The 21,576-nt window shown below is 52.2% G+C and overlaps 2 protein-coding genes and 1 pseudogene across 8 annotated transcripts; 1 reads left to right on the forward strand and 2 right to left on the reverse strand.

Moving 5' to 3' along the window:
- The first annotated feature begins 1,572 nt into the window (after nt 1-1,572).
- On the forward strand, nt 1,573-21,574 carry LOC133483395 (potassium voltage-gated channel subfamily S member 1-like). Of its 6 annotated transcripts, XM_061784569.1 has the most exons (12): nt 1,573-2,037; nt 2,905-2,996; nt 14,941-15,172; nt 16,003-16,152; nt 16,505-16,638; nt 16,863-17,042; nt 17,280-17,451; nt 19,054-19,137; nt 19,612-19,761; nt 19,825-19,908; nt 20,572-20,664; nt 20,768-21,574. In XM_061784569.1, exons 3-12 carry the CDS (start codon nt 15,155-15,157, stop codon nt 21,149-21,151), a joined length of 1,449 nt encoding a protein of 482 aa, XP_061640553.1. In that variant the 5' UTR covers nt 1,573-2,037; nt 2,905-2,996; nt 14,941-15,154; the 3' UTR covers nt 21,152-21,574. The 6 variants fall into 6 exon arrangements, with proteins under 6 accessions (XP_061640553.1, XP_061640550.1, XP_061640548.1 ...); XM_061784568.1 differs by lacking the exons at nt 1,573-2,037; nt 2,905-2,996; nt 14,941-15,172 and adding an exon at nt 15,297-15,590; XM_061784564.1 differs by lacking the exons at nt 1,573-2,037; nt 2,905-2,996; nt 14,941-15,172 and having other exon boundaries at nt 15,246-16,152.
- On the reverse strand, nt 2,020-5,446 carry LOC133483517 (gamma-glutamyl hydrolase-like; annotated as a pseudogene).
- On the reverse strand, nt 5,588-13,770 carry mcm2 (minichromosome maintenance complex component 2). 2 transcript variants are annotated; one of them, XM_061784562.1, is made up of 20 exons: nt 13,645-13,770; nt 12,354-12,553; nt 12,083-12,255; nt 11,398-11,528; nt 11,175-11,313; nt 10,901-10,998; nt 10,714-10,835; nt 9,896-10,103; nt 9,677-9,811; nt 9,415-9,606; nt 8,538-8,631; nt 8,380-8,458; nt 8,131-8,302; nt 7,874-8,000; nt 7,686-7,798; nt 7,297-7,461; nt 7,161-7,235; nt 6,900-7,082; nt 6,672-6,827; nt 5,588-5,746 (listed from the first exon to the last, which is right to left on the reverse strand). In XM_061784562.1, exons 1-20 carry the CDS (start codon nt 13,648-13,650, stop codon nt 5,636-5,638), a joined length of 2,679 nt encoding a protein of 892 aa, XP_061640546.1. In that variant the 5' UTR covers nt 13,651-13,770; the 3' UTR covers nt 5,588-5,635. The 2 variants fall into 2 exon arrangements, with proteins under 2 accessions (XP_061640546.1, XP_061640545.1); XM_061784561.1 differs by lacking the exon at nt 13,645-13,770 and adding an exon at nt 13,334-13,606.
- Nucleotides 21,575-21,576: the final 2 nt, after the last annotated feature.

Genomic DNA, 21,576 nt, shown 5'->3' on the forward strand with positions numbered 1-21,576 from the left:
TCGGAATGAAACACCTCAACTCGTGTCAACATAGTTCTACTTTTGTTGAAATGAAGACCCTCGACTCACTTCTACATAGTTCCTCGACGCCAAGATGCCACAAGATGGCTGCAGAGCACTACTCGAAACTAAATGAAGCTCGTCGACTCACTTCAACGTAGTTCCTTGACACCAGATGGCGTCAAAGCACTCCTTTCGTTAAGCTCTTCAACTCATGTCAACAATGTTCCTTGGCATTAAGATGCCACAAGGCTCTACCTTTGTTGAAATGAAGCTCCTCAGCTCACTTCAACATAGTTCCTTGGTACCAAAATGCCACAAGATGGCGGCAAGGCACTATAAAAAAAATGCCCCACTGCCAATATGAGGCTTTATGAGGGTCACTTCATTTAAGAAGTACGACAACAAAACGCAAATAGCAGTTATGATGACATCATTTTCTAACGCAAATTGAGATTTTGTCCAATTCTAAAATTCCATCAGGGGAAAAAAAAAAAAAAAAAAAAAAAAAAAGAGGATGAGCGAGAACGCGTCCTCCTTTGTGTTGAATTTCAATGAGCCGTTGTCTTTTGTGCTGCGGCCCCGCCTTTCCGCCTTTCCGCCTTTTCTCGCGAGCGCCGTTGGCCGACAAAAACATTTCATTGTGTGGTTTCGTTTGATGTTCGTTTTTTTGCACGGAGGGCAAGTCCACTTCATTCCTTGACTTTGGTTTTGCACACTTTGATGATGATGATGACGATGACGGTTAGCGATTCTGTCAGAATGCTGATTCCGGTTGGAAGGGCCACGTCAACCGGAGTACGACGCAGCAAGAATGTATTTTTTAAAAAGAAATAAATAATCAGAAGATGGCTTCCGGAACTTTTGTGTGATGTTGCTTTTCGAAAATCTGGTCCAAAAACGCTTTGGAATCGGAGTTAAACGGTAGAACCTACTTCCTTCTCAACGTATTTCCCCGACGGTCTCCAATCGCTCGTACGGGCCGAAGTTCCCAGATGCCTCAAAATTACCGTGACGTTTCTAAAAACTCGATGGAAACATTATTGGTGAGAAGAGCGGTAGAATCGGTCATTAACTTTTTTTGGGGGGGGGGGGGGGGTTGAATTTTCTTTTTATTGAAGTGCTCATGTCATGTTTTTGTGAGAAAGTTCCACCAAGATGGCGGCCAGTTGTTTTGATGATTATAGTTTTCAAAGCGAGCGAAACGTTTTGTTTGGAGCGTTTGAATTGCATCTCTGTTGAATTATTTACGCAGCCTTTCCTCAACATCAGAGGGATCAAAATCCACATTTGCCTCGTTCATTTTGGAGGACGTTTAGACTTGATTTTCTAAAAAAAAAAAAGAAACGTTTTCCTTTTGGCTCGCCGACGACGTTTCCGCAGACTTGACAATTTAAAGTTGATTAGTTACAATTGTTCCTTCCTACGCTGGCAGGAAACCACTTCAGAGCAAATCCCAGGAAGAACTGAACAAATTCTAACCAACCAATTCCCAAAAGTGTGAACAATCGTCACCTGGATGAACTTCCTACAGTTCTTCTTCTTCTTCTTCTTGCAGGTGAATTGGCGCCACCGAGTGGACAGAGAGCGTGGCCTCCCGCCATCGGCGCCAGGCTTCGTTTTGGAAAATTCCGTTTGACTTCACAACACGAAATTTGGTAGACACGCTTTACCAACCCTACTCGCCGGCACGGACGGCTATTAATAGACGACGAAGACGAAGACGCGATCGGGCCCCTCCCGACCGGGGCGACCTCGCCCGACTAAGCGGCCGGCCGCAATCCCGTTAGCGACGACACGGGATCACGGCGGCGAAGATTTGCCACGGACACCTCATTAGGTACGCCGCCTCGTGGCATCCTGACGCTCGCTTCTGATTGGTGCTGTCAGGCATGGCGGCGTTGCATCATCAAGGCAGCTGCTTCTGATGTTCTCACTGCAGCATTTCAAACCGCTTGGCGGAAGGAGCAATTCACAGATGATGATGATGATGATGATGACGACAGCGGCGTCTCACCTTCATCGGATGACTGACAGGTGAGAAAGAGGCGGGAAGTCCTCACACTGGATAATCCTCTCCACTAAATCTAATCCGCACTACACACGCACGCACGCGCACACGCAGATTGGCGTGAGCGCGAGTGAATGTGTGTGCGTGAGCGATAACAGGGTAATAGCCAGTTAGGAGTCAAATTGGTCTTTTCCCCGAACGAAATGTGGAATGTACAAACGTGAAAGAAAACAACAGTTGTCGTTTTTCTTTCACCACAACATCCCAACTTGATTCCCACGAAAACTTGATTGCCGACGGTTCAACTAATGAGTCCGAAACATTCAATGCTGAAATGTAAACAAGAAGAGATTGACGCCACTCGCGTTATTTACACATTTAAAGATCCATTCCCAACAAAAAGGACATTCTTTTCACGCACATGACATTTGGCCATCAAATTTTGAACGCCTATGAAACAATTGCCACTTTTTTCAAATGAGGTCAATAAAATAATCCAATCATTTACGTTAGTTGTTTTTTCAAAATACATTTTCTTCATGTGCAACTGATGTACATGTTAGAATTAAATACATTCAAAGGACTTTTTTGAGTGTAATATAAGTAAACGTTTAGTATTTAAGTATTTCTTATGATTTTATTTTAGGCAACTAAGCAAAAAATACTCCCTTTAATATTTAATTTTTGTGTATAACCGATTTTACTTATTGATTTAGTGTGACCGAATCCGATCATTTCTTTTTAAAATGTTATTGATTTCATTTTTAGTCAATGAAAACATAAGAATCCTTCAGCAAAGGTCCATTTCTTACATCCGGCGGTCACGTGGCGCCACCTAGTGGAAGAAACTTTGATTTTGTTCTGCCGTGTCAATCAAAATGGTCGTTTTGCAGAAAGACGGGCGACAAATTGCGGATGAGGGCCCGCACCTACTCGGAACGTTCGAGAACTCGGGACGTGGCTGAAAGAGCCAATGACAAACAAGGTAGGAGGGAGGGAGGACACACAAGAGGAAAGGACGCAAGGAAACGCAGGGTACATTTGCTACGTACACGGCAAAAACACTCTTACCAGGACTATTTCTCTTACACTTCAAATAAGACTCCTCACCTAAAAACAAACTTGAAATAATAATAATACTTTTTAACTTGAAATAAGTAAAAAAAAAAATGCCAGTCAAGTTTCCCCCCCCCCCCCCCCCAAACAATGGCTGACTTCTGTACTTATTTCAAGTAAAATTTGGCTTAAAAGAATTGAAAAGTTGTCGAGAAAAGTGACGAGTCTGATTTGAAGTGGTTTCAAAAAAAAAAAAGAAAATATTCTCGGTGAGCTTTTGAGTGTAAAACGTTTTGCTAGGAAGGAATGTTTGTGGATTTGTTTGTTTCTACTTCATCTTTATGATGTAATCCGTTTAGTCACGCATGCATGAAGAGGATCGCTCGATCAAATGACGCAACGGCCGTTCCGTCGCGGTGAGAAGATTGCGTCGTCGGGTGTCGAGCGGGTTTCCGTTTGCGGCCGGCCGGACAGGACGCGTTTGCTTGCGGCTGTGACCGGACGACGGTCGGAACAGACGGCTCGAAGAGGACGCTGGACGGGAGGGGAAAACACGAGTAGGCGGGCGGGCGGGCAGCTCGGGAGGTAGCGGGGTAGCCAAGTAGGTGGCTTGCTAGCTAGCTAGGTAACCACTCACGAGACGTCACCTGGGGTGAAGCTGAGCGGTAGAGCGACGGCTTTGGTGTCTGTGGTTGACAGCGGGTTCCTGTCAGCTGCTGGAAACCCTGACACGTACCCCATAGAGGGAAGTAGTCACCGTCGTTGTTGGCCTACAGGGGGCGCAATGACGTTGTACAATACAATATTGGCTTCAGAACTTTTCATAATGTCTGTTAGCTACATACTGTAACTAGATATATGTAGAAGGCGGGTAGGTTGGTAAGAAGCTAGGTCGGTAGCTACCTCGAGAGCCAGGCTATAGAACATCTTGGGCGCTCGGGCGTACTGCCAAGTCTCCGCCCGGCAACAACAACCTGAGCAAAAACAAATTGAACACCATAGAAGAACAAGAGCGAGAAGAAGAGGAGGAACAAGAAAAGGAAGACGAAACCTGCTCAGCTCACCCGTTAACGGACGAGAAGATCTCGCCGTAGTCGTCTTTGGTCCGATTGATCGTGGCGACAAAATCGACAATCAAGACAACTTGAGCAGTCGTGCTTCTTAATGACATTCACGAGCATAAAATGGGAAAGTTTTTGGAAGTCTCGGATCAGACTGGAACCCAAAACCTCCGAAAGGCAAAGCACGCACGCAGTGCCGCCGTACACTTGCCGCCCTACCCGACGGGCACCACGCGGGCGCCGCCGCTCTCCAAATATTTGACGTAGCAGGCGGCGACGTAGGACGAGCCCGTGGCGAACGGGTCGTCCGGCGGGACTTCTTGCGCCGGCACGCCTGCGAGGACGAAGCAGACGACGAATTGCGCACGTCACCTCCACGCGACGCGTTCTGAAAAGTCTCCTGACTAAACATTGAGCGGCCACGTCAACACAAACACGCAATCGTCCGTCCGTCCTCCGTGCCGCTTTTCCCGTGCAGGGTCGCGGAGCGCCGGAGCCGATCCCAGCCGACTTTGGGCAAAAGGCGGACTACGCCCAGAACCGGTCGCCGGTCAGTCGCAGGGCACACGTAGACACGAACAAGCTCTCGCACTCACGTTCACAGCGTCACTGAGTGGGAACTCAACCCACGCTGCCCGCACCAAAATCAGGCAAACGTACCAAAACACCACCAGTGGCATAATACAAAGTAACACTGAAAAAGATTTGGAGGAAAAAGAACTACAGTCATACAGTCAGATCAAGACCTCAGTCCAGTGAGCATCAAAGGATCGTAAGGCATCTCTGCATGAGCCAAATGTAGAAAATAACAACGCAACTGTGGAAACTAGACTTCCGCACCGCCGAAACAATAACAAATAGAACATGCAAGCATTTTTTTTTTTTTTGGAGTTACACAAAAGTCAGTTGTGTGAGCATGAAAGCCTTATGTGGCGTCTTTGCCTCGCCCAAACTCAAACACTGAAAGAAAACTCCGTGAAAGCATTTTGAGGGACGGTCGAAATCGAAGCTCAGTCAGCATCAAACGATCGGATCGATACGAGATCTGCGCAACCCACACTGACAAAATAATACAAAGAAGGCGTGAAAGTTCTCTTTTGGACCCACTTTGAATTGGACCCATATTTTGGTTAGAACCGAGTTCGGTGAGGCCCTGCGACTGACTGGCGACCGGTCCAGGGTGTAGTCTGCCTTTCAGCCGGGATAGGCTCCGGCCGGCTATTGAATCAAGGTTCCCTTCCCATGTTGAAATTACATTTGCATTGGACTGCCGTTAAATCGGTGTACACTCCTCATCTCCACCGTCTTTACACTTCATGCTTCCAATTTTAATTCAACCAGCTTATTAAAAAAAAATAAAAATAAAAAATAAAAAAATCGGACCTTGAGGGTGTTTTGACATTTCGACATCGAAGCGGGCGCGGCTGGTTGAATGAAAGAAGTTGAATCAAGAAGAAGATGAAAGGAAAAAAGCGTGTCCATTTATTTACATTCGGTTTGTTTGACTTCACAATTGCTGCACGATGACTTTCTTCTTGCCGTCGTGAGCGAACCTGTTGGCGCGGAAAAGCTCGCTGTCGTAGAAAGACGCCAGGTTGTGGATGTTGATCTGCCGGGCCTGCCGGAAAACGCCACTCGGTCAACAAACAAAGATTTTGCACATTTTTCTCAGAGATTTAAAATGCAATCCAAAGCAAACAAAAACAAAAAGTGTCAGGCATTTCAGTTGCGGTCGAATTTCTGTCCTCGGATAATCGACACACGCACGCAAAGATTGTACTCCGCCGCCGATCTGGGATCTCGTCCTCAAAGACGGAAATCTTACGTGACCAAAAACCAACAAACCGTTGCGCCGATCGATGTCAGCCAAAATCGATGTTGCCAAATCGACCCGAGGCGAGAGTCAATAAAAAGACGGACGCAAAAAGTACATCGGCCATCGACTTCGGATTGTAACGCATTTCCGGGGACTCTGGCGTCTCGTTAGACCAGCGGTGCGCCAAAAGGAAAATTTGGGGCAAGGTCGCGGGCCAAACGCAATAGTGAATGAAAAATGCATGTTCCCCTTCTCTGCAGAAAAGTAGCGTGAAAGTTTATCATACGACAACAAACTCCAATTTGGCTTAAACACGGAATGTGGAATATTCTAAACACACGATAAAAAGACATCAGTGGTACGTTTCTTGTTTTGGATTTCAATAGATAACCTGAATTCTTCCGTCTCTCCGTCTTCTATTTATCGATCTCCAACTCCCTCTCTTTTTCATGTCAAAGGAAAACAACAACAACAAAATAAGAATAAAAAGCCAAAGTTCAAACTATGAACAGGAGTTGATAACGGGCAGAAACAAATGTTCTCTTCTACGCCAAACTCGACTTGCGTGAACAGACGACGAGCCTCCGAGCTGTCTTGGAAGTCAACCGACCGCAACGCAAAGGGAACGGGCGCTCGCCGGTCGAGATCAAATTGGAGTCGGGCAAAGACGAGGACCAAAACTTCGGGTCGCTGCCGCAGCCGTTAGCGTTTAGCCGGCGGCGGTCACCTTGTCGTGCAGATCCTTGTCGGGTATCTCGACGGCGTCGTGGTGGGCGCCGTAGCGGTTCCTCTGGTAGGAAAGCTGCTCGGCCACCAGCTGCTTGAGGATGAACAGCAGCAGCTCGTCGTTGTCCTTGCGGAACGCCAGGTAGCGGGAGAACGTCTGCGGGAGGGAAGCGCGACGCCGCGTCAGGGCCGCGCCGAGGCCGCGTGGCGTTTCTCGGTGCGGGCGTACCTTGCGCATGCTCCTCATGACGCTGAACTTCTGCGTGTCGATGAAGCTCTCCAGCATGATGCGGACGGCCATGTTGACGTCGTCCTCCATCACGTAGTCGCGCAGGTGCATCTTGGCGTGCGCCTCCGCCATGCGGATCATCGACTCGATGTGGCGCACCGTGATGGGGATGCTGCCCGTCGCCTGGCACCCAACGAAGCCGCGTCAGCGCGCTGCCGCGTGCGCATGCGTCGCGTGTGCATGTGCGTGTGCTGCGCTCACCACGGACTCTTTCCTGAGGTCGCTGTAGATGTGCGCCACCTTGTCTTGGTCCATCCGGTTGAGTTTGGGGTGAACCTGCAAACGCGGCCGTCAATCACGTGACCCCGCGACGGGCGGCGCGACAGGCGGCACCCACCTTGTCCTTGGCGTAGATGATGTACTTCCTGAGCAGGTCCTGCGGAACGGGCGCCGCGTCGGACGAGTTGGGCGGGAGCGCCTCCTCCGAGGCCGCGCCCCCTTCCTTGTTGCCGGGGTGATGCTTGACGTGAGAGCCCACCACAAAGCGCGCCAACATCTCGTCCTGCGAGTGCACGCACACACTTTTTAAGGGCGCGTGTGTTACACACTGTCAGTGTGAGTTGAGGGTTGTGTGTGCGCGCGTCTCTGAATGTCGTGTGTTTGTTTGCGCGCGCGTTTCTATATGCGCGTGTGAGTGCGCGTGGCGCTTGTGTGAGTTTGTGTGCGAGTGACTGACTGTGTGGGCACGAATGCGTGCGCCCACATGTGCTACTCTGGTGTGTGTACCTGCACAGGGTCCACAGTGTCCCTGACAACACACAGGACATCAAAACGTGACACTATGGGCTCGGTCAGGTCCACGTTCTCGGCAAAGGTCAGCGAGGGGTCGTACCTGCCGCCTGGAAGAACACGCCCCTCGCTCGTTAGCTGTGCCGGTCGGCGCCGCGCGTGCGCCTGAACGTGCGTGTGCGTACCGATGGGGTTGGAGGCGGCGATGACGGTGCACCTGGCCTGCAGCGAGGTGACGATGCCCGCTTTGGAGATGGAGATGCTCTGCTGCTCCATGGCCTCGTGGATGCTCGTGCGGTCCGCGTCGTTCATCTGCGGCGACACGCGAACGCGCGCGTTAGCGCCGGCCGAGGCGTCACGCGCACGTCCGAACGTTACCCGTGCGCGCGCGTGAGCTCGGTCTGTCCGATATGTGCGCGTGTCAGCCGTGTTGGCGCGGTACCTTGTCAAACTCGTCGATGAGGCAGACGCCTCTGTCGGCCAGCACGAGCGCGCCGGCCTCCAGCGTCCACTCCCGGCTGACGGGGTGCCTCTGCACGTACGCCGTCAAGCCCACCGCCGACGCGCCCTGCCCCGTGGTGAACACGGCCCTGCTCGCCACCTTCTCCGTGTACCTGCGCGCGGGGCGGGAAGCGACACGGTCATCGCGAGCCGCACTCGGCACGTCCGGGCGGCGTCGAGGGCGGCCTACTTGAGGAACTGCGACTTGGCCGTTCCGGGGTCCCCGCACAGAAGCACGTTGATGTCTCCTCGCACTTTGTGTTTCCCTCCTAAACAAAGGCGCACAAGGACCCGCGTGAGACCGCCGCCCATTCCTCAAACGCCGCGCTCGGGTGTCGAGGACGTTACCCGGGTTCTTGGGCTCTCCGCCGAACAGCGCCAGGGCTAGCGCTCGTTTGATGTCCTCGTGACCGTAGATGGACGGCGCCATGCTGGCGAAGATCTAAAAGCACACCAAAGTATTACAGGACGTACGTGCGCCGGAAGCCATTTTCTCATCAGCGAGCCGTATCGCGATTGGTCGGTAGACTCCAACTCGACAGCGAGTCTACCGCGCACCGCTAATGCGCAGTTAGCCAACTCCTAAGTCTGTAAACCCTTAGCACGCATGACCCGTTACAACGCCGATCCTAAAAAGCCCACCAGCAAACCGTCTAAACCCGTAACCCTAAATCCCAGACCCTCTAACCCCAAGTCCCTGACCCATCCCCACTCCCAACCCCAACCCCAACTTCAAATCAGTCCCTCGCACTTAAGCTTCAGCCCAAAGTTCCAACCCTTCAACACCAACTCCCTACCCCTCCACCGTGAATTCGGAATCCTCTAACCCTAAATCCCTAACCAGCACCCCCCCTAATCCGCTGACCCTCTTGAGCTAACCCCAAATCCAGAACCCCAACTTCCAAACCCTAATCGGAATTCCAAGACCGTCCGGCCATTTTCGACAGCGCTTAACCTCATTAAGGTCGCAGGCGCACCGGAGGCCATCCCAGCCGACTTCGAGAGGCGGGGTACGCCTCGGACCGCTCGCCGGACGAAGAACCCTTTGCGCTCACATTTACAGGCAAAGGACAATTCAGAGTCTTCGGTTTCACGTGCCACATTCCGGAATGTGGGAGAAAAACCCCTCTGGCTCCAGAAACACGGACGCCGCAACGCATCTCTTACCCTCCAACTGCTTAACCCTCGCACGTCGCGCAACGTATCCGGCGTGCGGCCGACTCACGCGTTCGCCGACGCATTCGTCCTTGGACAGAGCGACGACGGCCTTGACGTCTTCGTCCGTCAGCTCGGCCGCGGCCACGCCTTCGTCTCGCCGAGCGATGTGGTTGGCCAGGATGACGGTGGCGAAGACCGGGAAGCCGTTGGCCACGTTCAGGGAGCCGTCGTAGTTGTTGTGGTAGATGCCCGTCAGCTCCTGAAAGCGCAAACGGTTTTTGAGCACCCGATCCGCGGCCGTCCGGACCCGATCGAGCCGGCCCGCTCACGATCTCGTCTCCCGGCTTGCAGTTGTCCACCAGGTCCGCCAGCAGGATGGCGTCTTTGGAGCGCGGCAGACGTCCGGCGGCCACCTTGCCGGGACTTTCCTGGATGGTGATCCTCTGGTAGTTCTGGTATACTGTCTGAAGAAGTCCAAGAAGAGTCCACGGCGTGAGACGAGGCGGCGGAGAGACGCGCGGGAAGAAAAGAGCGGCAGAAAGGCTTACCTCCTCCATGTTGATCTCAAACGGTCCCTGGGACTGACACTCGGGACACGATCCCGGCTTCACTTCCTGGTTCTGGGACTGGAAAAAGGGCCCGAGTACAAAGTTGCACTTGTTGCAGTTGTACTTGACCACGCCCAGCTGCGGCAGCACGCCGGTGCAGCTGCTCACCACGCCGCTGGTCCGGATCAGCTGGTTCAGATGGAGCTGCCTGGAGAGCCGAACGAACGACAACTCAGCGGCGCCGACAAAAGAATTCACGCTTCTGCCGTCCGCCGGGCACGACGACCTCGTCCGCTTCCGAGCGGGCACACAGCCGAGCCCGGTTTTCGCCGCAGACCCCCTTGCAGACTTCCCAAGTTCGCTGCCCCTCTTCCGGAACGGAGACAACTTCTTACAAAGTTGCCTCACCCTTTGGAGAATGCGAGGCTCATCCCACTCTTCTGACTGTGCCCGACTCGGGCCCCTCTGTCCCAGAGCCGCGCCGCCCCAGGCTCCCCTCTTTCAGAATCGCCGCCCCCGTCGAGCCCGTCGGACCCAGGACTTCTTCTCGTGTGCCCCGCGCGCAGGTCCCCCGACCTGACAAGTGCCCGGGGGCCGAGCCGAAGACACAGAAGACCCACCACTCCCCTTCTTCCAGAAACCTCCAGCTTCCGGCTGAGTTGGGCTCCGGGCAACTCTCGCGAACAAGGACGACGAGTGCCACCCCAACTCTGAAAAGACGCGCCGGGTCTCACCGCCACCCCTTCCGAAACCCGGCCCGCGCCGTCCCACTTCGACGGCCCCGATGCGGCGTGCGCGTCGCTCCGGCGGGCGCCTACCTGAGCGAGCGGATCTCCTCCACCAGCGGCAGGTTGCAGATGCGCACGTGGATCTCGTGGGCGATGCGGTCGTACTTGGGGTACATGGCCAGCACCACCTCCTTGGCCGCCTCGTCGAACACCTGGCGGGGAGGGAGGGAGGTTAGCTGCGGGTCGGCCCAAGGGGGCAATTTTCTTCTGCGTGTACCTTCAACATCTCCATGGGGGCTTCAGGCAGGAAGTACGCCAGCACGTGCTCCCTGGCTGCCAGGTGTTCGTAGTTCACCGCCAAACTCTCCTTGTTCTCTGCACACGCACGCATGTCAACTTGAGACTTTGCCACAAACGGGTGATGTGCACGCACAGATGACGGGCACACGCGACACGCGCACAGGTGACAAACGGGGTAGACGCACACACATTGGTGACAGAGGCGAAACAGGTGGCACGCACACACAAGTGACACACGCGCGCGCGGCCACCTTTGCACATGTCGCTGATCTTCTCCTTGAACACGTTGCGTCCGCTCTCGTCCACGTGCGTGCGCAGGAAGTTCTTGAAGCGGTTGTAGATCTCCAGACGGGGGGCGGGCACGGACACCCACTCCCTCACCGTGTGACCCTGCCGCCGACGAGGAGGAGGAAGAGGGCGTTAACCGCGGGGAGGGGGGCGGGGGGCGTGTCCGCACGCGGCGCAGCGAGCGACCTTCATGTCTTCCAGGTTCTCGATGCTCTCGATCATCTCTTCGTCGTCGCCTTCCGCCGCGCCCTCCGCCGCTCGCTCGGCCAGGCGCCTCCGCCGCGCCGCCGGGCGCTCGTCGTCCTCGTCTTCGCTGTCTGAGGACGCGGGACGACGTCACGTTCAATCGAAAGGCCGCACAAAACTATTTGTTTGTTGTTACACAGAGTATTTTTAACAAAGGAAATAAAGCGCTATTGTATAAAAAAAGATTTGTTCAGCGTGTGCTTTGAGGGGTGCGGCCCAGCCAGCGGTCGGCCGGTTCGTCTGCGTGCGAGTGCGAGTCGTGGCCTACAGCAGCTCCTTGCGAGTGCTCTTGTATTTGCGCGTTTTCCCATTCAATACATTTGCTCGCCTCGCCCACCACGCGAGGGCATTACACTACCTGAACTGTGCCCTCTTTTGTTTTTTACTTCACTCAAGCAGCGACGGTAAACCTGAAATTTTGAATCACAACAATGCAAAGAAAAGAAAAAAAGAAGAATCAACCGAGCGACGGCCGGCAACGGGTTTGTGTCGTCCTTCCGTTCTCGGCGGTTTACACCGGCAAAAACTAAACTCAAACGCATGAAAAAAACAAACATCTTTCCAACTGAATGTAACGAATTCACGTGCAAATGAATTCAACGTGCGGACGTTTTGGCGATCTGACCGTAGAGCAGCCCCCTCCTGAGACGGCCGCTGAGGCCGCGCTCTCGGTCCCGCCTCCTCATGGCCTCCTCGGCGGCCGCCCGCGCCGCCGGGGACAGCTCGGACAGGTCCTCCTCGTCCAGGTCCAGACCCTCGGCCTCGTAGCGGTCCAGCGCCGGGATGGGCCGGTAGTCCCTGCCGCGCCGGGACGCAAACGCGCTCGTCAGAGTTGACTTTCACCATTTGGTCCCTCTTAAGCTGCCGGCAATTTTTGGCGAAACGGCGCCCCTCACCGCTCCATGCCGTCCCCGATCAGCTCCTCGCCGTCCCCGTCGTCGTCGTCGTCGTCCTCTCCGGGCAGCGTCGCGTCGCCCGGCAGGCCCTCGGACTCATCCTCGAAGGGTGGCAGGTCTCTGCCGGGGCTGGAGGTCAGGTCCCCCCTCCTGGAGACCGGATCGGGGCTGGCGGCCACGTGCTGCGACTCGGACGAATCCTGTTGACGGCGCAAGGACGACATTTTCATTGATTTTTTTCCACAATGTCGGACAGCGTCGACGGCCGTCACTCGAGCAGAACGACGCGCGTCCGCTGCAACTTGGAAATGAATTTCCTCATTTCGGGTCGGAAGGAAGGAAAGAAGAACGCACGTTTCAAGTAAGGAAAGAAGGGCAAAGGAAAATGATGGAAGGGGCTCAGTGCCAATTTTTGGGTCTCCTTATGCTGGCCATGAAATCTTGATTAAACCCTAATCCCGCCTTGAAACCTTCTAGCCTTCGACTCCATGACCTTCCCACCCATCCACCCACCCACGCGATCCGACAATATTGCTCCACAAAACATTCCAAGTATTTCGGACGCTGTCATACGGAGCCAGCGTGTCCAAGTTGCGCACGCTTGTCATTAGGTCAACATGGTGTCGTGTTTTCCACATGCTGTACACGAACAGTGAAACAAACATTTTCTGTGATGCATGGACATTTGACGATGTTTTGTTATCAGTTTATTATTTGTGCAAAAAAAAAAAAAACATGGTTAATCCTCCCAGAAATCGTTGGAATCCACTCCTGGTGATCAATTTATTCCCAATGAAGTTATCGAAATGGAATTGGTTGTATGGCTTTGTGTAAGTAACGGAAACGGCGGCGCTACTCAAACACTTTCAAAAGCAACTTGGAATTCATCTTGCCAACACTTTTCTGGCGAGACGAGGGGGACATCAATGTAACATTTGGTGACAACTTTAGCACACGGCAAGCAACGACGCGTTTCTAACCTTTGAGGTCACAAAAGAGCTGCTCGAGATGTTCAAGGTTTCTGGCATTGAAGCCAATTTGTAATCTTCTGTGCTCAGAACGGAAACTAACGCTCGCCGCGAGAAGCTTGAAAATGAAGAACCGTGAAAATGTGAACATCGTCAAGGCAATAACGACCACATTGGATCGTGTTCGCAGCAGAGGGAGCGAGCCGGTTTTTCTCGCCACGTCGTCCTGAAGAACGACAAACAAACACGTCGCCCTCGTCCGCGGGGTCGACTTTCATCGAGCGTATGTGCGACAAACGCAAGGAAGACGGAAAGAAACTCACCGCCATCTTTCGTCTTGCTGAGCTTCAACGAATTCTGCCGACTTTCCCGCCAAACCGAGTCACGCGGTGCAGAAAGCCCGCGAAATCTCATGAATATTCAAAGCGGCGTGACCTCGACGTCTACGATTGGTCGAGCCGAGCCGAGCCAAAGGGGGCGGTCTCTGTGCGACTTACGCCAAGTCACACTGCGCATGCTCGAAACATCGACCGACGAAATGTTTGAAAATGATTTGGAAAGTTCATCATCCATCCTTCCGTTTTCCATACCGCTTATTGTTCATATGTGTTTGCTACACGAGGTAGATCATCGGATTGCAGTACACAAGGATTGTTTTGCATTTCATGGCGCCAACAAACTTGAGGAATGCGTGTGTTGTAAATAATTGTCAACAAAGTTCACTTGACACGGAAGTGATCTGCTCTCGAATACTGTTAACAGTAATTCTCTTTTTTGTTGTTTTTGTCTTTTTTCAACTCAGATCTGCAGCATATTGGCAATAGAGTGTTAACTGATCAAATGTTAAATTGACAGCTGCTATTTGCGCTCGGTGTTTTTTTTTGCAAACATAGACGGAGTTCGTGTCACATTTATTGGTTATAATGTGATTATTTTATGAATATACTTAACTGGTAAACATTTTATATGGCGGGGGAGATAATGCACATGGCGAGATAAATAAGTCTCACTTTTAAATCCAGCACGGAATGATTTGGGCTGATTTTTTGATTTTTTGTAAGCTAATATGTTTAGTTGGGAAATAAAGCAGATTCAGAAGAAAAGCCAATTCAAATCATCGCAAATGCAGCTTTCACACGCCAAAAGGTCCAAATTGTAACATTCAAGTCAGCTTTCGAGTCACAAGAAAGGCAGAAATTGTATCTGCAACTTGCGCGCGCGCGAACGGTTGTTTGTTTCTACGTGGCCTGCGATTGGCCGGGACGACCCGCGTGAGGAGAAGCTAATGAACGAATGATGGTTTTGACAATCGTCGGTCCATTTTAAGTGGCCACAAGATGGCGCTGTGGTCACAGATGTGCACAATTGTGCCACGATCCGTCGTTATTTCATTTGAAAATGTCGTATTACTAGAACAATATTGTCTGTTGCAGCCCTTATTAATGCAGATGTTACCCCATTAAATGTATGTTTGTGTATGTCATTAAGGTCATCAAATTACTATCATAATATTCATCGTTCTTATTAAAAAGTAGTTTTAAATGGCAGCTTACGAACAATATGATGACGATGATAATAATAATCATCATAATAATAATACATTGATGCTATTTCTCGAGGAATGGGACGAAATAAAAGAAGTCAGGTGGAGTGGAGACTCGGCTCCCCTCCGGAGAGTTCCGGAAAAAGCCGAACGGACTCACAAGCGGGACGAGCATTGGAGCGAGCGCGCCACGCACGCCACGTTGACGTCTCATCATTGTTTTATGACGTCATACATTCATCGGAGACGTTGAGCCGTCGTACCTGGAGCGCCGAGCGTGACGTCAGAGGATGCCGCTGTGCCAAAAGGTGAGCTGCTGCTTCGTCTTGTCGCGTCATTAAAAGTGCACGCAAAGGTGATGACGTCACGCGGGGCGTCGGTACGGCGTCACAAAGTTTTCAAGATCAATATGGCCACGCCCCTTTCCAGTCTCACGTCAAATGTTGTGTAGCGCAACTCGAGTTCACGACAGCAGGACGGTCGACAAAGTGCCGTTAAATGTCGACCGCATTGCCGCCAAATGTGTTTACGGCGTCGTTTATGATCGCCGCCATGTTTAGCATTTGCAATGATTCGCGCGATTGCAATGATTCTGACGATGCGCGACGTTTTGGACGTTTGTACCGTTACTGATGTCGTGCGCTTGGAACACATCGTGTACAATCGTCAACGTTGTCGTTGAGAATGTTGAAAACGTCTCAAAGCATTTCATCAACGTCGTTTTGCGTACGTTTACAATGCCGTCTTAAACGTGTAACTTTACGAAGTTTACAATGGTATGTCGCAATGGGAAATTGGAGACGCGTATTTCATGTTGACGATATCTCATACCGTAATTATGTTGTCATGTGAAAACGCGGAGCTTACGATGTCGCGTACGCTTACGATGTGGAGAAAACATCGACGTAGTCATGTGCAACGCTTATGGCGTTTACGATCCTTACGATGTCGTGCCGCGTACGATGTTTCATGTGATGGATCCAATGTCGTGTACGATGTTTACAATGTATCGTACGAAGTCTACAATGTCTCGTACGTTGACATTTTTGACGACGTCGAGCATAACGTCACGTATGTCGTCGACGTGTGCGATGTCGCGCAAATCGTGTGGTTTCTTTGTTTTGTTTTTTTGCCGCAGGTCAACACGGCGACGGACGGCGGCGAGGGCGCGTTGCGCGTGAACGTGGGCGGGCTGAGGCGCAGCGTCCGCTGCGGCGCGCTCGCCAAATTCCCGGACACGCGGCTGGGGAAACTGCTGGAGTGCCGCTCGGAAGAGGACATCCTGCAGGTCGGCGAGCGCGCCCAAAACGGGGAGGGCCCGGGCGGCACAGCTTTGTCATTCCGAACTTATAGCTACTTACTTTGTGAGTCTCGAAAGTAAGTGGTCAGTAAGCGGGCGCTTTCGCTCGGGTGCCAGCAGCTTTCGGCGGGAAATTAATGAATCGTGTGCACTCAGGCCACACTGGAAAAAGTCAAACAAGGTCAAACAATTCCTTTCGGCCTTGGGATTAGTCCAACCGTTGAAAAAATATGAAAGTGACAACCCGTAGCTCAACTTTGATGGGTCTTTTTTTTGGTTTGGTTTACCTTGACGCAAGGACACAGTGTGAGTACTCGTGGCCCCCGTGCGCCCCCTGCAGGTGTGCGACGACTACGACGTGCAGCGGAAGGAATTTTACTTCGACAGGAATCCCGGCGTGTTCCCGTACGTGCTGCACTTCTACCACACGGGAAAACTTCACGTCACGGACGAGCTCTGCGTCTTCTGCTTCAGGTTAGCCGCTCACGATAATTTGAATTAGTGGCAGAAACTTCCTCCTATTTAACGTCACTTTAACGTGCCGGAGCCTATCCCGGCTATCTTCGGGCGAGAGGCGGGTACGCCCCGAACCGGTCGCCGGCCAATGGCGGGGCACATAGAAACAAACCACCATTCGCCGTTGACTTGGATGACGTTGGTCATAATCGGTTTTAATTGTGACAGTTGTGTTTTTGCAGCCAGGAGATGGAGTACTGGGGCATCGCCGACTTCTTCCTGGACTCGTGCTGCAGTTTTCGTTACCACGAGCGCAAACTGGGAAGCCGCCGCCGGGCCAGCCGGGACGACGACGACGACGGCGACGACGACGACATCGGCGGCGACCGCGCCGAAGACGACGACATACGGAGACTGCGCACGTGGGGCCAAAAGGAGGACGCCGGCGCCGCCTGTCGGTCAACTCGTGCTGATGCTCTTCCTCCTCTTCCTCCTCCACATCCCCTCTTCCTATGCTTCCTCCTCCTTGCACTTTTTCTTCATTCTTCTCCTTTCTCCTCTTCTTTTCCTCCTCCATCGCTTCCTCTTCATCTTGTCTTCTCCCCCTTTCTCCTCATCTCTTCATTTCCGTCTTCCCCCTCGTCCTCGTCTTTTCGCAGGGAGCTGCAGCACTTCGCCGACGTCCGGTGCGGCGGCGTGCGTAAGCGTCTGTGGCTGACGTTGGAGAATCCCGGCTACTCGCTTCCCGGCAAGTTGTTCAGCGCGTTGTCCGTCGGCGTCGTGCTCGCGTCCCTCGCCGCCATGTGCGTCAAAAGCATTCCCGAATATCAGGTACGCACGCACACACCCAAAAACAAGCAACACGCACATTTGAAAGCACAAGTTTACACGCACTACATCAAAAGACGCATTCCCTCTTTTGTGACATGAAAACTGACTCGACGTTTCCTGATTTCGGTCAATTAGAATGACCAAAATGATTTCCCTTTGCTAAATGCCAGAATAAGGAGAAGGATTTATTTTTGTTTTTTCCCCAAGACAACATATTTCACGACTTTCTTCCAAGTCAGAAGTCGATCACATCACATCGCATCTCATGAGGATTTGCCTTCATTGCCTTCAAACGGTCCGACGGGATTCAAACGTTTTGGATCTCCTTCCACGAGCTTCTCACGATCGTTGCCAGGAATTTTGTCCCGTCCCTTGTGACGTCACTGCCGCGAGCGAGCCAAGTTTGTAGGCCGCCTCGCTGGCACATGCCTTTTCAGGTCTGCCCATCCATTTTCAATAAGACTGAGCTCGGGACTTTGGGATCAGGGCCACTCCGAAACATTGACTCTGTTATACTTCAGCCACTTTGTAAGCCGTTTGGCAGTCTGCTTGGGGTCGTCGTCCATTTGTTAGACCCGTTTGCACCCGAGCGCTCAAACTTCCTGGCTGAAGTCTTGAGATGTTGCTTCACTGATGCCATCTATTTGTCAAATGCACCGTTCTCTCCTGCAGCAAAACGACCCCCAACTGTATTTCACAGTTGGGATGGTGTTCTCGGGCTCGCAAGCTTCCCTCTTTTCCCTCCAAAGGTTACGATGCTCATTACGGCCAAAGGGGCCAGTTTGAGTTTGGTCAGACCACAGGACATGTCTCCAAAATGAAGGTCTTCGTCCCTGTGTGCATTTGCAAAGTGCGGTCAGTTTTTTGATGTTTGTTTTGGAGTAATGGCTTCTTCCCGGCCGATTGGCCTTTCAGCCCATGTGGGTGCGGGACTCGTCTCACCGTGGATTAAGACACACTCTTCACGCGTGGCGTGATGTGCACATTTTGGGACCAAAGCACCTTCATCTCGGGGGCACACGAGCCGTCTCCTCCCCGAGCGGGATAATGGCCGGACATTTCCCATTTCCTCTTTAAACTTGCGTATAATGGTTTACATGGCGCACATGGCACCTTCGGGCATCTGGAAAATGCACCCAGGGACGAACCAGACTTGAGCAAGTCCACAATTCTCGGCTGATTTCTTTGGACTTCCCACAAAGAAGCAGCGTTTCGGTGCTTCAGTATTTCAGGCGTGCCGAGATCAAGTGTGTCTTCAATGCTGTCAGTAAACCTATCAGAAGCTTCCAAAGACATGACACGTAAACTTCTGATTTTGAGGAAAGTCATGAAAAATTGTTTCCCGCCATTTGGCACGTGGAAAGAGTTTTGGTAATCCTAATCGACCTCAAACAGGAAAAGTTTCGTCTCATTGCATATTTGTCTTTTTCTAACCATTACTTCTGGTTTCAAATGTATGCACAAAGTTTACAATGATGTGAATGTTTACCACGTGTATAACGTTTACGATAATGCGTACGATGTTTTCGACTAAGTCGCTATGTTGAAATGGTGCGTCGCGTTTACGATATTTGCGTGCCCTGAGCGCCGTTGGCGTGGCAGACGTTCGACCGCGACGGGAAATCGACGGACGAGCCGAGCGCCGTCGCCGTGGAAGCGCTCAGCAGCTGCTGGTTCACCTTGGAGGCAAGTGTGTGCGTTTGTGTGCTGTGTGTGTGTTGTCTGCACTTCACTGTGTGTTTGTACATATGTATATACCTCACTGTGCATGCGTGTGCTGTGTATGTGTGTATTTGTGCGCGTAGTACGTTACGTGTGTGCACTTTTTGTGTGTATACCCCACTCTTTGTGTGTGTATGAGTGTGTTTGTATGCCGTGTGTATACCTCATTGTGTGTGCTTTATATGTGTGCACCTCATTCTCTGCATGTACGTGTATACACCTCACTGTATACGTGTGTGTGCGCTGTGCGTGCTGAATGTGCGTGTACCTCATGAGTTTTGTGTGTATGTATATACTTCACTGTGTGTGTGCTGTGTTTGTGTATTTTTGCATGTCATAAGTTGTGTACGCGTGTGTGCGCCCTTGTAGTGAGTTGTGTGTTTTTCACATCACTGTGAGTGCGCGCGTACTTACCGCGCGCGTGTGCACGTCCGCCAGGTGTTGCTGCGTTTCCTGCTGTCTCCAAACAGGAAGCGGTTCTTGCTCCGCCCCCTCAACGTGATCGACGTGGCGTCCGTTCTTCCGGTCTACGTGACGCTCGTCTGCGAGCGGACGCTCGGCGACCGATCGCAGGGACGCCCGCTCCAGGTAGCGAGCGCCGGTGCCCTTTGCCCTTTTTTCTTCCCGTTTGCCATTCTTGTCGTCTGGCAGGTTTTCCGCCTGTTGCGGCTCTTCCGGGTGCTGAAGCTGGCTCGCCACTCCACCGGCCTGCGCTCGCTGGGGGCCACGCTCAGGGTGAGCGCGCCCCAAAAAATAAGCAAACAAACGCCGCCAAAACAAATATTGTGCTTGCGCACGCCGCCAAAAACATTGACCACAGACGCGTCCGGCACACGTGACGAAATAGATGCACGCCACATGCTCCAAACCAATAGTGTGATTGTAAGTGGACAGCACACATGCCAAAACAAATAGTGAGTGCGCTTGTCGAGTGGTCCGCATGTGAACCAAAACAGATGCTTGTCAAGTAGGCACCACGTCTCTAACAAATAGTGCCTTTGTCAATTGCGAGAGAAGTGTACCGCTAGCATGCCGAAACAGATCGTGTCCTTGTAAACGTGTACACTACACTACAACAACTAGGATGCATGTCACCTGTGGTACACACGTGGAGCACATCAGCATCAAATCAAATTGCGCACTTGTTAAAGGAGCAATGTGAGCATCAAAACAAACAGCGCGCTCGTTAAAACAGCAATGCGGGGGTCAAAACAAACTGTGCGCTCGCTAAACGAACTCGAGCGTCAAAACAAACAGCGCGCTAGCGAAAAGTGCCACGCCGGCATTGAAACAAACAGCGCGCTCGCTAAACGAACTCGAGCGTCAAATCAAATAGCGCGCACGCGTCTGAATGTTTCTGTGAAAAGCAACAGGTTGCTTGTCCCTCCTGGCCCGCAGCACAGCTACCGCGAGGTGGGCATCCTGCTGCTCTACCTGGCCGTGGGCGTGTCCGTCTTCTCCGGGATGGTCTACACCGCAGAGTACCAGGAAGTGAGTTCATATATAATTTAGTAGTTCCCAATTATTTCATCAAATGTTTGAGCTGATTTCGTTCCTCTGACCGGCGCCCATTCGAATGACGACTCGTTTCCAGGTGACGAGTCGTGTTTGGCAAATCAAGTGCCTAATGAGGCGTCCGTATGTGTGCGTGCGCGCTCAGGACACGGGCCTGGACACGATCCCGGCGTGCTGGTGGTGGGGCACGGTGAGCATGACGACGGTGGGCTACGGCGACGCGGTGCCCGTCACGGTCGCCGGGAGGCTGGCGGCCGCCGGCTGCATTCTGGGCGGCACCCTGGTGGCGGCGCTGCCCATCACGCTCATCTTCAACAAGTTCTCGCACTTCTACCGCCGACAGAAGGGGCTCGAGGCGTCCGTCCGCGACCCGCCCGAGACGCGGGACCCGGGCGCGGGGGGCGTGGTCAACTACAGCTACGTGGAGCACGCCGCCCCCCGCGCGGCGGGGCGGCCGCCGTGACCCCGCCCCGTTTGGGCCGTACTTGGATTCCCAACACCAAATTCTTTTAGCTTCAAAATAAAACAATTCAAAATCTGTTGAACTTCTAAAATTAAAAACAAAAATACAAATGTAAAGGAGTTCAACATCTCAATTTCTATTTCGGGATTTTTTTGGTGTGACAAATTTGACAATTGGAAACTTCAGTGTAAAACAATTCTTAATCTTTTCAGAATTTCAATTTCTAACTGTTTTTTTTTTTTTAACTGTTGAAAGCCATTCAAAGTTGCAATTAGACACCGATGAAACCGTTTTGGTTGTTGTTGTTTAAATTTCGTGTTGTAAATTGCTTCGAAGGCGGCGGCCGGATGTCCCGAACGTCGCGCCGCCGCCGCCGCCGCCGCCTCATCCGCGTGATACCAAAGAAGCCCAATAAAAAGCACGCG

The sequence above is a fragment of the Phyllopteryx taeniolatus genome, chromosome 9 (genome assembly GCF_024500385.1).
Source record: "Phyllopteryx taeniolatus isolate TA_2022b chromosome 9, UOR_Ptae_1.2, whole genome shotgun sequence".
NCBI lineage: Eukaryota > Metazoa > Chordata > Actinopteri > Syngnathiformes > Syngnathidae > Phyllopteryx > Phyllopteryx taeniolatus.

Coding starts and splice junctions, on each gene's coding strand:
- mcm2 (XM_061784561.1), bottom strand. CDS start 13,381: ATGCCAGAAACCTTGAACATCTCGAGCAGCTCTTTTGTGACCTCAAAG. Junction 11,529..12,082: donor CAGGAGGGGGCTGCTCTACG/GTCAGATCGCCA, acceptor CCGCGTCCTCAG/ACAGCGAAGACGAGGACGAC. Junction 5,747..6,671: donor ACAAGGATCTGCACGACAAG/GTGACCGCCGCC, acceptor GTTTTCCGGCAG/GCCCGGCAGATCAACATCCA.
- LOC133483395 (XM_061784564.1), top strand. CDS start 15,643: ATGTCGCAATGGGAAATTGGAGACGCGTATTTCATGTTGACGATATCT. Junction 17,452..19,053: donor AAAGCATTCCCGAATATCAG/GTACGCACGCAC, acceptor TTGGCGTGGCAG/ACGTTCGACCGCGACGGGAA. Junction 19,762..19,824: donor CGCAGGGACGCCCGCTCCAG/GTAGCGAGCGCC, acceptor GTCGTCTGGCAG/GTTTTCCGCCTGTTGCGGCT.